Here is a 17,108-nt window from a genome sequence, read left to right as displayed (position 1 = left end):
CCATACATAATAACCTGTACTGAGAGGATATGAGACCATAAATAATAACCTGAATTAAGAGGTAATGAGACCATAAATAATAACCTGTATTGAGAGGATATCAAAATAGTGAAGCCTCGACAGGCAGACTAAGATTGTGAGTCATGATAGCAAAGTATTCCTGAATCTTTCTACCAGGAAAAAGGAGAAGCGGTGTTCTCCATAACCGTAACCGTCATTCATTGAGCTTAAGCATTCCCAATGTTCTGCCTTAACCCTCCTCAATCAACATTCAAACCTGTTCTTCAATAGTTACACCAGAGAGCGCTACAGTAATGAGAACGCTGCCTGCCACCTGTTGCTCCCTGATCGGAAGAGAGAGGAGAGAAGGAGGGATAGATGGGGAAGGTTGAGAGATGAAACAGAAGTGATTGGTTTGTCTTCTTTATGTGCCGTCGCTGCCGGCATTCTACACACAGCCAGTCTGCCTTAGCAGGGGATGGGGTTTAACACATTAAAACCAGTAGCTTATGATAGCACAGACGTCATCCACGTATTCCTATCGAAAACTACCAATGCCTCATGAAGCGGGAAGTATTTGAATTTGAAGCGCGTCATATTGCTGAATGGGGCTGAATGGCACAAAAAAATAATCGCAAACGATCATGGGAAAAGCGGCTGTAAACTAGCAAAGAATCATGGTCGATGTCGTCGTTTTCCTCCTGCCTGAGAGAGTCAACCAGGAACCTCCTCGTAGCCTGCCAGCCTGTGATTGGTCTGTGTCAGCACATGGTCCTGTGTGACGACAAATGTAGTCAGAATGACTCACTATTTAATTAAATATCTCGATTTGTAGCAACTTTAAAATAGTTCAGAATGGGTATTGAACTTGATCATAATAAACATATTTTAGAGCCCAAAACAGACATCTAATTTCATGTGGGCTATTCTGGTGATCCTGTTTACATACAGTAGGCTTCCAAGGGCAGACCAGGGGCCTCGTTTATCAATCATGCGTAGGCACAAATCTGTCTATAAACCATGCATCGGATCATTTCCATTTAAAGTGTATTATGTATCTTCGGGCGCATTCGAGCAGATCACTTTTTTAAAGATGTTGACCAACATTGGCCAGCGCCTTTCAAAGTGTGTTGCATTATGGATATAAAAAAAATGTAGACTCAACTGCAATCAATTGAAAAGTCAGAACCAAAGCATTAAGGGAGACAACCTTTTTCGGGGTTTTTTTGGACGCAAAAGACACTACATGCTCACAAATGGTTGATGTCGCCACTTATCATTGGATATTATCAAATACATTTTAGAGGCTTAAACAACCGAGCTTTTTCCATATGCTGCAAAAACACATATTTCTTATGTTCTCATTCCAGTAGCCTGTGCACTCACTGCCTGGTTATATTTTCAGAAAACCATAGCAAAAATACAAAACATGTCTTGTGAACGTTCGAAAGAGCTCGGGCTGGATTCTAATGTCCGTATCATCACGATATTCATACCTTGGAACATGTTGGTCATGTTTGGCTACATGCAGGAGAAGTATTTTGATAGCATCAACTTAACAAAGGTGAATGCCATTGTCGTGTTTCCTCGAAACAGCAGAAGTTGTTCAACTTGCTGTCTTTGCATATATACCTCGCCCACTCTACTTGTTGACTTCCGTCTACAGTCGGCTACTTTGGCCTTACCACTCAAACGTGCCCAATATGAACATTTTCTTGACAGTGTGCATAAATGTATGCACAGCCATATATGCACCGTGCCAAGTAATAAAATAAGGGAACTGCTTGTCAAGCATAGAATGGGGAAAATATATGGCACAAATGTGAGAAATTGTGAAAGTGAGCCTAATAATTATTTCCATTGTGAATGCATGCAATATGCCTTGACAGGCTATATATAATTACACCAAATCAGTGCATTTGTTACGATAATAATTAATACAAAGTACATTCATTTGTTAAATTAGAGGAACATGTGAAAGTTAAACTATTGTTGAAATACTATAAAATAATGATATAATGGGAAAATGGAATGAGAGGTGTCTGATCTTGCTTGTTACAGTACGTTTGATATGGTTACACAAGACAGATGGTTATTTAAGGCAAAAACTAAAGTAAGATGGGGGGGGGGGTTGTATTATGTGAAGGTCTAGCAACCCAACAGTTGTGAGTTCGAATCTCATCACTGACAACTTTAGCATTTTAGCTAATTAGCAACTGTTTAACTACTTACAATTTTTAAGCTACTTTGGAATTACTTAGCATGTTATCTAACCCTTTCCCTAACACATTTAGCTAACCCTCACCCTAACCCTTTTAGCTAACCCTTCCCAAAACCCTAACTGTAACCCTGACCCCTAACCCTAAACCCTAGCCTAGCTAACATTAGCCAGCTAGCTAACGTTAACTACCTAGCTAGAATTTGTCACATATCATATGTTTTGCAAATTCATAACATATAGTACGTTTTGCAAATTCGTAACATATAATACGAATTGTAATTCGTAACATATCATACGAAATGGGTGATGGACATCCACAAATTAATACATACCATATGAAACGTAACGTATCATACTAAATGGAGTGTCTCGGATTTACATACAGAAGGAACAAAAGGAACACCTATGTGAGAATGCTGTTCATTGACTACAGCTCAGCGTTCAACACCATAGTGCCCACAAAGCTCATCACTAAGCTAAGGACCCTGGGACTAAACACCTCCCTCTGCACCTGAATTATTTTATTTTTTTCCCTCTGCAACTGAATTCTGGACTTCCTGACGGGCCGCCCCCAGGTGATAAGGGTAGGCACCAACACATCTGCCACGCTGATCCTCAACACGGGGGCCCCTCAGGGGTGCGTGCTTTGTCCCCTTCTTACTCCCTGTTCAACCATGACTGTGTGGCCAAGCACAACTCCAACACCATCATTAGGTTTGCTGACATCACAATGGTGGTAGTCCTGATCACCGAAACGATTAGATAGCCTATAGGGAGGAGTGTCCACATCACCAACAAACTATCCTGGTTCCCCCTCAGGAGACTGAAAAGATTTGGCATGGGTCCCCAGATCGTCAAAAAGTTATACAGCTCCACCATCGAGAGCATCCTGAATGTTTGCATCACCACCTGGTATGGCAACTGCTCTGCATCCGACCATAAGGTCGCTACAGAGGGTAGTGCGTATGGCCCAGTACATCACTGGGGTCAAGTTTTCTGCCATCCAGGACCTATATACTAGCCGGTGTAAGAGGAAGTCTCAAAAAAATGTCCAAGACTCATAGACTGTTCTCTCTGCTCCCGCACGGCAAGCAGTACCGGAGTCCAAAAGGCTTCTTAACAGCTTCTACCCCCAAGCCATAAGACTGCTGAACAATTAATCAAATGGCCACCGGACTATTTACATTGACCCCCCCCCCCTTTGTTTTTACACTGCTGCTACTTGCTGTTTATTATCTATGCATAGTCACTACCCCTACCTACATGTACAAATGACCTCAACTAACCTGTACCCCTGCACATTGACTCGGTACAGGTACCTCCTCTATATAGCCTCATTATTGTTATTTTATTGTGTTACTTTTTTTTTACTTAAGAAAATATTTACTAAATAAACTCAACTTTATTTTTTTTTAAACTGCATTGTTGTAAGTAAGCATTTCACAGTAAGGTCTACCTGTTGTATTCTGTGCATGTGACAAACTACATTTGACTCTATGAGTCTTGGACAACAACCCTAAGCACACAGCCAAGACAACGCATGAGTGGCTTCGCGACAAGTCTCTGAATGTCCTTGAGTGGCCCAGCCAGAGACTGGACTTGAACCCGATCAAACATCTCTGGAGAGACCTGAAAATAGCTGTGCAGCAACGCTCCCCATCCAACCTGACAGAGCTTGAGAGGACCTGCAGAGAATAATTGGATAAACTCCCCAAATACAGGTGTGCCAAGCTTGTAGCGTCATACCCAAGAAGACTCAAGGCTGTAATCGCTGACAAAGGTGCTTCAACAAAGTACTGAGTAAAGGGTCTGAATACTTATGTAAATGTGATATTTCATTTTTTTATTTTTAATAAATTAGCAAACACTTCTACAAACCAGTTTTTGCTTTGTCATTATGGGGTATTGTTTGTAGATTGATGAGGGAAAGAAACAATTTAATATACATTTAGAATAAGGCAAAATGTGAAATAAAGTCAAGGGGTTTGAATACTTTCCGAAGGCCCTGTATATCTTAAAGCAATGCCTGTGTGTTACCATTTATGGAGCTCAACCTTGAAGGAACTGGGCCTAGACTTGAGCCAAGTAGAATGATGAACATATCTAATTACTGACACTGTGGAAGGACATATCAGGCAGAAAGAATCAACTTATATACACTACTATTCAAAAGTTTGGGGTCACTTAGAGATGCCCTTGTTTTCTCGCATCTATCTCCACACTTTCAAAAACAAGGACATTTCTAAGTGACCCCAAACTTTTGAACGGTAGTGTATGTCTACCTCACACACACACACACACACACACACCATGACTATTATGACAGATAAGAAGAGATGACAGATAATAATTCTATACTACACACAGTTAGTACATACAGTAGATAAACTTCAGTGGTGGTCAGTGCTGTTTAAGATGAGGGAGGATTATGACTGTTTTAATGAGCATGGCCTTATTTCTATTACAGCAAATTGGATGACTGACATTCATATTCCATTCACCCAGCTCAATGTAGCAGCGATAGGTTTATGCTACTACATGATACTTAAATTCTCCCTGTACCCATCATGAGGTTTCTACAACCTAGCCTATAGGTAAGTTTCCAATGTAGGTGAACAGGTTGAGAGAATTTGTGGTAATCAAGATGACAGGCAGTGACAGTGACAATACCACCTTGCACACTCTTGCCAGCATCTAGTTGATCTAGGGTGTAATCAATAGTCTAACAGTTGCAAATTAGAGTTTCTATTAGACAAATTCAGGTAGGTTTATCCACATTTCGTTACATTTGCTTCCATTTAAGAAATGTTTTTAAACAGAATTGGCGTAATGAATACACCCCTGATCAGTAGTGGTGCACGACGCCAGGATTTTTGGAGTCGACACCCCAACACTACTTATCACACGCAAACACAGTTCACTTTCATAGCAGCCACATATAAACAGTGCATTGTATAAATAATCCCTTCTCGCATCTATCTCCACACTCTGCTCCTCTCACCTTTTCCCTTTCGCTTTTGGACTTCAGTGCACAACACATCAGCTGTCTGTGACCAGGCAAAAAAACTTTTGAAGCCAAACCTTCATATTATGAGCGCTAACGCTATACACAGCCTACATCATTTTCACGTCATAGTCGACATCGTTACTAGAACAAACGTGTTAGTAAACCTGCTATCATGCAGTACAGTGTACAGTCAGCAGCCAGCAGTTCAGCAGTTACACCGGTGGGCCCGGGTGGCAATAAAATAATAAAAGCAAAAACAGTACCTTGACTTGGAAGAGTTCCAGTGTTGGATAGCTATAGTCAGCTAGCTAACATAGCACGCCTCTCTGTTTGAGCCAGGTGTTTGAGTAGACTAAACTATCTAGCTGCATTCGATGCTAGCTAAGTAAGTGAAAGTGAAAGGGAAAGAATATATACTAAATATAGCTAGCTCTCTCTCTAGCTTCTCCTAAATTTTGGGTGAAAGGTATTAGTTCAAACTGTTGTATTTTTCTCTCTTTGAGTCAACTACTCACTACATTTTATGCACTGCAGTGCTAGCTAGCTGTAGCTTATGCTTTCACTACTAGATTCATTGGATAACATGTCATATCATGCTGCACAAGCTCTGATAGGTTGGAGGATGTCCTCTGGAAGTTGTCATAATTGCTGTTTAAGTCTATGGAAGAGGGTGAGAACCATGATGAGCCTCCTCAGTTTTGTATTGAAGTCAATGTACCCAGAGGAGGACAGAAGCTAGCTGTCCTCCGGCTACACCATTATGCTACCCTACAGAGTTATGCTTAGGCAACTGTAGACCTTCATTGCAAAACAGTGTGTTTTAATCAATTGTTTGATGATGTGAATATATTTAGTTTTTATTTTGTTTTCTCTAAAAAGGATAACATTTTACATTTTATTTGATTATTTTTCTGATATTCACTGAGGAGATTGGTCCTCCCCTTCCTCCTCTGAGGAGCCTCCACTGAAAAACATAAGGGGCATACCAGACACATTTAGGTCAGATACATTTTTTAAAGGGATTGACTGATCGACGTGTTGAGTGATAAACTGATATTATCTCTAGTGAGATGAAGCGGGTTTGACTGAGCTGTGAGAAACATATGGAGCTTAAGGTGGGGCTCAGACAGCTGTGTAGTATATTAGGACTAATGCCTCTAAGACCAACAGCATCATTGCATCAATGCTGCATAATAAATATTTCATTTTGTAATCCACATGTTTTATTGGATATATGTGCAACATTCACCTTTTGATAATATGTCTGTTAAGTCTACGCATACAATTTGATGCACATGTTGGATAAATCCGACGTATGCACCATAAAGAACACAATGCAACTGCCTCTGCAAAGGACTCAGGTAGGACTAGCAGGGTAGAACTCAGGTAGGACTTAGGGTAGGACTCAGGTAGGACAGTAGGGAAAGGACTCAGGTAGGAATAGCAAGGTAGGACAGTGGGGTATGACTCAGGTAGGAATATCAAGGTAGACCAGTCGGGTATGACTCAGGTAGGACATTAGGGTATGACTCAGGTAGGACAGTAGAGTACGAGTGAAAGTGAAAGGTAGGAATAGCAAGGTAGGACAGTAGGGTATGACTCAGGTAAGACAATAGGGTATAACTTAGGTAGGACAGTAGGGTAGGCCTAAGGTAGGACTAGCAGGGTAGGACAGTAGGGTACGACTCAGGTAGGACAGTAGAAGAGGACTCGTAGGACAGTAGGGTAGGACTCAGGTAGGAAAGTATGGTACAACTCAGCTAGGACTAGCAGGGTAGGACAGTAGGGTAGGACTCAGGTAGAACTAGCAAGGTAGTAAAGTAAGGTATGACTATGGTAGGACAGTAGGATAGGACTCAGGTAGTACTATCAGGGTAGGACTTAGGCAGAACTGTAGGGTAGGAGAGCAAGGTAGGGCTCAGGTAGAACTAGCAGGGTAATAGGTGAGCACCACAGGGTTCCCCCTGACCTTGTAAGGCCTCCTTGACTCGGTCCAGCTCCTGCTCCTTGTCTCCCATCTGCACGCGGAGCTCAGTGTCAGAGAGGAGGTTGGAGGAGCAGCCTCCCTGGCCCTGGGTCTCCTCCAGGTCCTTACTCAACATGTCCTTCATCTGCCGCAACAGGTGCACCTCTTCCTGCAGCTGGGCCACCTCCTCACGCAGCAACACTACACAGAGAGAGAGAGAGAGAGACTTACTTTTCCATTACTTACAGTCGACAGAAATGTGTCTTTGTGCTTTTAACCCAACCCCCTGAAGTAGGGAATGGAGAGATGTGAAGTAATGAGGAAAGGGTGGGGAAGGAAGAGTGGAGAGGTAGAGTAAGGGAGAGATTAGTTGAGAAATAGGGAGTAAGGACAACGAGATGGAGGTTTATAATTAAAATTAAGGAGGGAGAAGGAGAAGGGAAGAGTAGAAAGACAGACAGACAGAGAATAAGTGAGAGGGATGGTGAGAGTTGTGAAAGTCAACAGGAAAACGTTGAGAAGAGTGTGGTGTGTAACAGGGTTACAAAGGGGAGGTGAGGTGTGTAACAGGGTTACAAAGGGAGAGGAGGGAGGTGTGTAACAGGGTTACAAAGGGAGAGGAGGGAGGTGTGTAACAGGGTTACAAAGGGGAGGTGAGGTGTGTAACAGGGTTACAAAGGGAGAGGAGGGAGGTGTGTAACAGGGTTACAAAGGGAGAGGAGGGAGGTGTGTAACAGGGTTACAAAGGGAGAGGAGGGAGGTGTGTAACAGGGTTACAAAGGGAGAGAAGGGAGGTGTGTAACAGGGTTATAAAGGGAGAGGAGGTGTGTAACAGGGTTACAAAGGGAGAGGAGGGAGGTGTGTAACAGGGTTACAAAGGGAGAGGAGGGAGGTGTGTAACAGGGTTACAAAGGGAGAGGAGGGAGGTGTGTAACAGGGTTACAAAGGGAGAGGAGGGAGGTGTGTAACAGGGTTACAAAGGGAGAGGAGCAGAAACAGTGTGAGTACGAAGCATATGACAATATATAGAGTAGAAAACCCACAGCAACACCTCCCACTGGGTACACACCGGTTGAATTTAAAAAAAATTCAAGTCATTCCAATTAAATTACGTTGAACCAACGTGGAATAGACTTTGAATTGATATCTGTGCCCAGTGGGATTCACAAGTACACACTCGTTGTACACGCACACACGCACGTAAGTGCACGCACGCACGCAGACACGCACACACACACACAACAGTACTCACACACAGCAGGCAGTAAACTGAAGCCATGGGTGATGAGCGATAGAGGTAGACGAGGAGTGACAGTGTCAGGACAAATTGGCAGGGCTGCAGAGCCAGTGAGAGACAGTAGTTTGATAAGACTCTATAAAAAATATATATATCTGGAACGCAAGCTCCGTGCCTTTCCACTGACAAACTACCTCACAGTCCTCTGGGAGCAAGGGACTTAGCAAGCGATAAACAAGAGCTGGAAACCAGGGATACAACACAGAGAATCCGAAGACAGTAATTGGCACAGTATCTCCTAATACACAAGCACATTTACCAAGGCAAGAAACGCTGAACTCAAAGATCCTGAACTGAACAGAGGAGTCAAGGCCTCCATTTCATAAGATACAAGGAATCGACTAGCTGAGGTTAGTTTAGAGCTTCTATTTCACCCCAGTCAGGGCCGGGCCGCACACCACAACAAAGACATTAACTTGTCATAATGAGTTATATTTTCACACTAAAGATTCTAGAATATATACAGTGTCATGGTTCAGAACAATGCACAATGTTTGTATGACTGGGCAGAAGCTATACCAACAGCAAAAATCAGCAGCCCAAACACTTCCATCCCTAAGCAGGGTAGGGAGCACGGCTGGTTGGTACCTGGGAGACTGAAAAATCAGACCGTTTTGGCCACTATCCTTCCTCTAATCAAAGATATCCAAGGGCATTGACAAGGCCTGAGAGCCGCAGTGTGTTCTGGCATTCATACTGTACTTGTTGTACATTACACAGATAGGTGCTACGCATTGGTTGTGCACAGTAACTGAACCAGGAGATTGACTTGGCACTCGGTGATGTTGAATGAAGATAGATAATAAATATTTCAAAACATCACTGGCAAGTCTTCTCCGGTATGAGGGTGTAGGGGAGCTGTGTGCGAACAGGGAAAGAGTGTGTGTGAGGGCCTGTAGCCAGACCACGTGGGGCTGCAGAGGCCCAGATAAGAGAGAAAGGGACAGTCCATCGGTCACTGTCGACTCTGGCTGTGGAGAGACTCGCTAGGCAGCAACTCTGTATTGTACATGGCATAAGGAGGTAGTATCCTGGAGAGAGCAATCTTTCACAGCCTTCTTGCCGGCTAAATCCGCTTATTCCTCTGTTTACCTACAGGCTTTCTTATTTGTTGCAGGCGAGTCCAGCTTCCATCTTTGTTAGCTGTGTAGAGCAGAGCAGCCAGACAAAAGTAAAAGTATGCATCCCAGGCAGTTATGTGCTGTTCAGATGCACTGCAGTTGTAGTTTCAAGTGTTATCGTCACGTGCAGTACAGTGTCTTGTAAGTTCCAAACCCAACAATGCAGTAATCAATATCAATGTAGTACCAAAAATAACACAAGGTAGAACAAAAACATGAAAATAAGAATACTAACTGTACTGTTAAAGTAATCTGTGCTACTAACTGTACTGTTATAGTAATCTGTACTATTATAGTAATATGTGCTACTAACTGTGCTGTTATAGTAATCTGTGCTACTACCTGTGCTGTTATAGTAATCTGTGCTGTTATAGTAATCTGTGCTACTAACTGTGCTGTTATAGTAATCTGTGCTACTAACTGTACTGTTATAGTAATCTGTGCTACTAACTGTGCTGTTATCGTGATCTGTGCTACTAACTGTACTGTTAGAGTAATCTGTGCTACTAACTGTGCTGTTATAGTAATCTGTGGTACTAACTGTACTGTTAGAGTAATCTGTGCTACTAACTGTGCTGTTATAGTAATCTGTGCTACTAACTGTGTTGTTATAGTAATCTGTGCTACTAACTGTGCTGTTATCATAATCTGTGCTAATAACTGTGCTGTTAGATTAAGGTGTGGTACTAGCTGTGGTATTAACTCTGCTGTTATAGTAATCTGTGGTACTAACTGTGCTGTTAGAGTAATCTGTGCCACTAACTGTGCTGTTAGAGTAATCTGTGGTATTAACTGTGCTACTATATTAATCTGTGGTACCAAATGTGCTGTTATAGTAATCTGTGCTACTAAATGTGCTGTTATAGTAATCTGTGCTACTAACTGTGCTGTTATAGTAATCTGTGCTACTACCTGTGCTGTTATAGTAATCTGTGCTGTTATAGTAATCTGTGCTACTAACTGTGCTGTTATAGTAATCTGTGCTACTAACTGTACTGTTATAGTAATCTGTGCTACTAACTGTGCTGTTATCGTGATCTGTGCTACTAACTGTACTGTTAGAGTAATCTGTGCTACTAACTGTGCTGTTATAGTAATCTGTGGTACTAACTGTACTGTTAGAGTAATCTGTGCTACTAACTGTGCTGTTATAGTAATCTGTGCTACTAACTGTGCTGTTATAGTAATCTGTGCTACTAACTGTGCTGTTATCATAATCTGTGCTAATAACTGTGCTGTTAGATTAAGGTGTGGTACTAGCTGTGGTATTAACTCTGCTGTTATAGTAATCTGTGGTACTAACTGTGCTGTTATAGTAATCTGTGGTATTAACTGTGCTACTATATTAATCTGTGGTACCAAATGTGCTGTTATAGTAATCTGTGCTACTAAATGTGCTGTTATAGTAATCTGTGCTACTAACTGTGCTGTTATAGTAATCTGTGCTACTAACTGTGCTGTTATAGTAATCTGTGCTACTAACTGTGCTGTTATAGTAATCTGTGCTACTAACTGTGCTGTTGTAGTAATCTGTGGTATTAACTGTGCTGTTATAGTAATCTGTGCTACTAACTGTGCTGTTATCATAATCTGTGGTATTAACTGTGCTGTTAGATTAAGCTGTGGTACTAGCTGTGGTATTAACTGTGCTGTTAGAGTAATATGTGATACTAACTGTGCTACTATAGTAATCTGTGGTATTAACTGTGCTACTATATTAATCTGTGGTACCAAATGTGCTGTTATAGTAATCTGTGCTACTAAATGTGCTGTTATAGTAATCTGTGCTACTAACTGTGCTGTTATAGTAATCTGTGCTACTAACTGTGCTGTTATAGTAATCTGTGCTACTAACTGTGCTGTTATAGTAATCTGTGCTACTAACTGTGCTGTTGTAGTAATCTGTGGTATTAACTGTGCTGTTATAGTAATCTGTGCTACTAACTGTGCTGTTATCATAATCTGTGGTATTAACTGTGCTGTTAGATTAAGCTGTGGTACTAGCTGTGGTATTAACTGTGCTGTTAGAGTAATATGTGATACTAACTGTGCTACTATAGTAATCTGTTGTACCAACTGTGCTGTTATAGTAATCTGTGGTACTAACTGTGCTGTTATAGTAATCTGTGGTACTAACTGTGCTGTTATAGTAATCTGTGTTAGTACCAGGGTTGCTAATGTGGAAGATAAAAATAATAATAATACAAAATTTGAATAATCTTTGTCCCATAGGTTATAGTACATGCAGTCATTGTATAACCTTCCATACAATGTAGAGTGTATAACAAAGAACAAATAGCAAAAACATGTATTTCACCTTTATTTAACCAGGTAGGCAAGTTGAGAACAAGTTCTCATTTACAATTGCGACCTGGCCAAGATAAAGCAAAGCAGTTCGACACAAACAACGACACAGAGTTACACATGGAGTAAAACAAACATACAGTCAATAATACTGTAGAAACAAGTCTATATACAATGTGAGCAAATGAGGTGAGATAAGGGAGGTAAAGGCAAAAAAATGGCTATGGTGGCAAAGTAAATACAATATAGCAAGTAAAAACACAGGAATGGTAGATTTGCAGTGGAAGAATGTGCAAAGTAGAGATAAAAAATAATGGGGTGCAAAGGAGCAAAATAAATAAATAAATAAAATAAAATAAATATAGTAGGGAAAGAGGTACAGTGGGGCAAAAAAGTATTTAGTCAGCCACCAATTGTGCAAGTTCTCCCACTTAAAAAGATGAGAGAGGCCTGTAATTTTCATCATAGGTACACTTCAACTATGACAGACAAAATTTGAAAATAAATCCAGAATATCACATTGCAGGATATTTATTAATTTATTTGCAAATTATGGTGGAAAATAAGTATATAAGTGGGAGAACTTGCACAATTGGTGGCTGTAGTTGTTTGGGCTAAATTATAGGTGGGCTATGTACAGGTGCAGTAATCTGTGAGCTGCTCTGACAGCTGGTGCTTAAAGCTAGTAAGGGAGATAAGTGTTTCCAGTTTCAGAGATTTTTGTAGTTCGTTCCAGTCATTGGCAGCAGAGAACTGGAAGGAGAGGCGGCCAAAGACAGAATTGGTTTTGGGGGTGACCAGAGAGATATACCTGCGCGTGCTACAGGTGGGTGATGCTATGGTGACCAGCGAGTTGAGATAAGGGGGAATTTACCTAGCAGGGTCTTGTAGATGACATGGAGCCAGTGGGTTTGGCGACGAGTATGAAGCGAGGACCAGCCAACGAGAGCGTACAGGTAGCAATGGTGGGTAGTATATGGGGCTTTGGTGACAAAACGGATGGCACTGTGACAGACTGCATCCAATTTGTTGAATAGGGTATTGGAGGCTATTTTGTAAATGACATCGCCAAAGTCGAGGATTGGTAGGATGGTCAGTTTTACAAGGGTATGTTTGGCAGCATGAGTGAAGGATGCTTTGTTGCGAAATAGGAAGCCAATTCTAGATTGAACTTAGGATTGGAGATGATACATGATCAAATACAAATATTAGAATCCACTATTAAAGACTACAGGAACCCACTGGATTCTTGAATTACCTTGAATGAACTACAGGACAAAATCAAACCCCTGCAACCCAAAAAGGCCTGTGGTGTTGATGGTATCCTCAATGAAATTGTCAAATATACAGACAATGAAATCCAATTGGCTATACCAAAACTCTTTAACATCATCCTTAGCTCTGGCATCTTCCCCAATATTTGGAACCAAGGACTGATCACCCCAATCCACAAAAGTGGAGACAAATTTGACCTCAATAACTACCGTAGGAAATGCATCAATAGCAACCTTGGGAAAATCGTCTTCATTATCATTAACAGCAGACTCATACATTTCCTCAATGAAAACAATGTACTGAGCAAATGTCAAATTGACCTTGTACCAGATTATCGTATGACAGACCACGTATTTACCCTGCACACCCTAATTGACAAACAAACAAACCAAAACAAAGACAAAGTCTTCTCAAGCTTTGTTGATTTTTACAAAAGCCTTCAACTCAATTTGGCATGAGGGTCTGCTATACAAATTGATGGAAAGTGGTGTGGGGGAAAAACATACAACATTATAAAATCCATCTACACAAACAACAAAAAAGGCAAAAAACACACACATTTCTTCACACAAGGCCGTGGGGTCTGACAGGGATGCAGCTTAAGCCCCACCCTCTTCAACATATATATCAATGAATTGGCGAGGGCACTAGAAAAGTCTGCAGCACCCGGCCTCACCCTACTAGAATCTGAAGTCAAATGTCTACTGTTTGCTGATGATCTGGTGCTTCTGTCACCAACCAAGGAGGGCCTACAACACCACCTAGATCTTCTGCACATATTCTGCCAGACCTGGTCCCTGACAGTAAATCTCAGTAAGACCAAAATAATGTTCCAAAAAAGATCCAGTCGCCAGGACCACAAATACAAATTCCATCTAGAGCCCGTTGCCCTAGAGCCCAGTAAAAATGATACGTACCTAAACATCAGCGCCACAGTTAACTTCTACAAAGCTGTGAACAATCTGAAAGACAAGGTAAGAAGGGCATTCTATGCCATCAAAAGGAACATAAAATTCGACATACCAATTAGGATCTGGCTAAAAATACTTGAATCAGTTATAGAACCCATTGCCCTTTATGGTTGTGAGGTCTGGGGTCCGCTCACCAACCAAGAATTCACAAAATGGGAGCAAGCAGAATTCTGCAAAAATATCCTCAGTGTAAAACGTAGAACACCAACTAATGCATGCAGAGCAGAATTAGGCCGATACCCGCTAATTATCAAAATCCAGAAAATAGCTGATAAATTCTACACCCACCTTAAAGGAAGCGATTCCCAAACCTTCCATATCAAAGCCATAACCTACAGAGAGATGAACCTGGAGAAGAGTCCCCTAAGCAAGCTGGTCCTGGGGCACTGTTCACAAACACAAACACGCCCCAAAGAGCCCCAGGACAGCAATACAATTAGTCCCAACCAAATCATGAGAAAACAAAAATATACAGTGCCTTGCGAAAGTATTCGGCCCCCTTGAACTTTACGACCTTTTGCCACATTTCAGGCTTCAAACAAAGATATAAAACTGTATTTTTTTGTGAAGAATCAACAACAAGTGGGACACAATCATGAAGTGGAACGACATTTATTGGATATTTCAAACCTTTTTAACAAATCAAAAACTGAAAAATTGGGCATGCAAAATTATTCAGCCCCTTTACTTTCAGTGCAGCAAACTCTCTCCAGAAGTTCAGTGAGGATCTCTGAATGATCCAATGTTGACCTAAATGACTAATGATGATAAATACAATCCACCTGTGTGTAATCAAGTCTCCGTATAAATGCACCTGCACTGTGATAGTCTCAGAGGTCCGTTAAAAGCGCAGAGAGCATCATGAAGAACAAGGAACACACCAGGCAGGTCCGAGATACTGTTGTGAAGAAGTTTAAAGCCGGATTTGGATACAAAAAGATTTCCCAAGCTTTAAACATCCCAAGGAGCACTGTGCAAGCGATAATATTGAAATGGAAGGAGTATCAGACCACTGCAAATCTACCAAGACCTGGCCGTCCCTCTAAACTTTCAGCTCATACAAGGAGGAGACTGATCAGAGATGCAGCCAAGAGGCCCATGATCACTCTGGATGAACTGCAGAGATCTACCGCTGAGGTGGGAGACTCTGTCCATAGGACAACAATCAGTCGTATATTGCACAAATCTGGCCTTTATGGAAGAGTGGCAAGAAGAAAGCCATTTCTTAAAGATATCCATAAAAAGTGTTGTTTAAAGTTTGCCACAAGCCACCTGGGAGACACACCAAACATGTGGAAGAAGGTGCTCTGGTCAGATGAAACCAAAATTGAACTTTTTGGCAACAATGCAAAACGTTATGTTTGGCGTAAAAGCAACACAGCTCATCACCCTGAACACACCATCCCCACTGTCAAACATGGTGGTGGCAGCATCATGGTTTGGGCCTGCTTTTCTTCAGCAGGGACAGGGAAGATGGTTAAAATTGATGGGAAGATGGATGGAGCCAAATACAGGACCATTCTGGAAGAAAACCTGATGGAGTCTGCAAAAGACCTGAGACTGGGACGGAGATTTGTCTTCCAACAAGACAATGATCCAAAACATAAAGCAAAATCTACAATGGAATGGTTCAAAAATAAACATATCCAGGTGTTAGAATGGCCAAGTCAAAGTCCAGACCTGAATCCAATCGAGAATCTGTGGAAAGAACTGAAAACTGCTGTTCACAAATGCTCTCCATCCAACCTCACTGAGCTCGAGCTGTTTTGCAAGGAGGAATGGGAAAAAATTTCAGTCTCTCGATGTACAAAACTGATAGAGACATACCCCAAGCGACTTACAGCTGTAATCGCAGCAAAAGGTGGCGCTACAAAGTATTAACTTAAGGGGGCTGAAGAATTTTGCACGCCCAATTTTTCAGTTTTTGATTTGTTAAAAAAGTTTGAAATATCCAATAAATGTCGTTCCACTTCATGATTGTGTCCCACTTGTTGTTGATTCTTCACAAAAAAATACAGTTTTATATCTTTATGTTTGAAGCCTGAAATGTGGCAAAAGGTCGCAAAGTTCAAGGGGGCGGAATACTTTCGCAAGGCACTGTATACACATAGTATGACATTTGTAATGACTTTATTCTTTTGGAACTTCTGTGATTGTAATGTTTACTGTTCATTTTTATTGTTTATTTCACTTTTGCATATTATCTACTTCACTTGCTTTGGCAATGTTAACATATGATTCCCATGCCAATAAAGCACCTTTAATTGAATAGAGTGTTTCAGGACAGTTTAACTCTAAATCTGATGTCATATCTGTGTATTATGATAATGATCATAATGTATGTATGGATGGATGTATGGATAAGTAGGCTACTTGAAGGAAATTGTCATTATCACCAGCGTTGTAGAGTGTATGCATCTGCACTAACTATAGCAGAGCGGTTGGATCAGAGCCATCCAACGTGACTCAACATAAGAAAGACAGACACATGGTGAGCACTCAGAGATTCTCTAGATACTGTGGGAACAGAACAGAGGGTGATTTAAGCACAAGCAATCAGCACCATAATTCCCTCAAATACACTTTCCCATTGATCCTGCCATTACTCCCCCACTGTCAGCTCTGAGCTACATAATCACTCTTTTTTTTAGGTTCCCTTACCTCCCTCCCTGCCTGCCTTAAAGTCAGGATGAAATGAAGGCAAGGCAAAACCTTTAGAATCTTCTATATTTTTCCCAGAGACAACGTGGTCATTTCAGTGTGGAAATGCCAGTTGGCAGGGACATCATCAGAAGAAAATAGGCTACACATCGTGTCGTACTGGACACTGAAATCACACTGAGGGGTGTCAACGGAGGGCTGTAAGAGGGAGTGTGTTTGTGGGGTCAGTTGGGTTTTTTGTATAGACATGCAAAGCATGAAATGATTTATGTCTGTTTGTCTCTT

General features: G+C 41.4%; 1 protein-coding gene across 1 annotated transcript in view; it reads right to left on the bottom strand.

Annotated features, from left to right (window-relative positions):
* Positions 1–17,108, bottom strand: part of LOC139371309 (kazrin-like) — a 306,795-nt gene that overhangs the window by 14,644 nt on the left and 275,043 nt on the right. Inside the window, 1 exon segment of the mRNA XM_071111626.1 lies at positions 7,198–7,395. Coding sequence (XP_070967727.1) covers positions 7,198–7,395 — 198 coding nt within the window.

The sequence above is a fragment of the Oncorhynchus clarkii genome, chromosome 17 (genome assembly GCF_045791955.1).
Source record: "Oncorhynchus clarkii lewisi isolate Uvic-CL-2024 chromosome 17, UVic_Ocla_1.0, whole genome shotgun sequence".
Taxonomy (NCBI): domain Eukaryota; kingdom Metazoa; phylum Chordata; class Actinopteri; order Salmoniformes; family Salmonidae; genus Oncorhynchus; species Oncorhynchus clarkii.
Note: the sequence above shows the minus strand (reverse complement) of the source record. Positions and strands in the feature narration are given on the sequence as shown.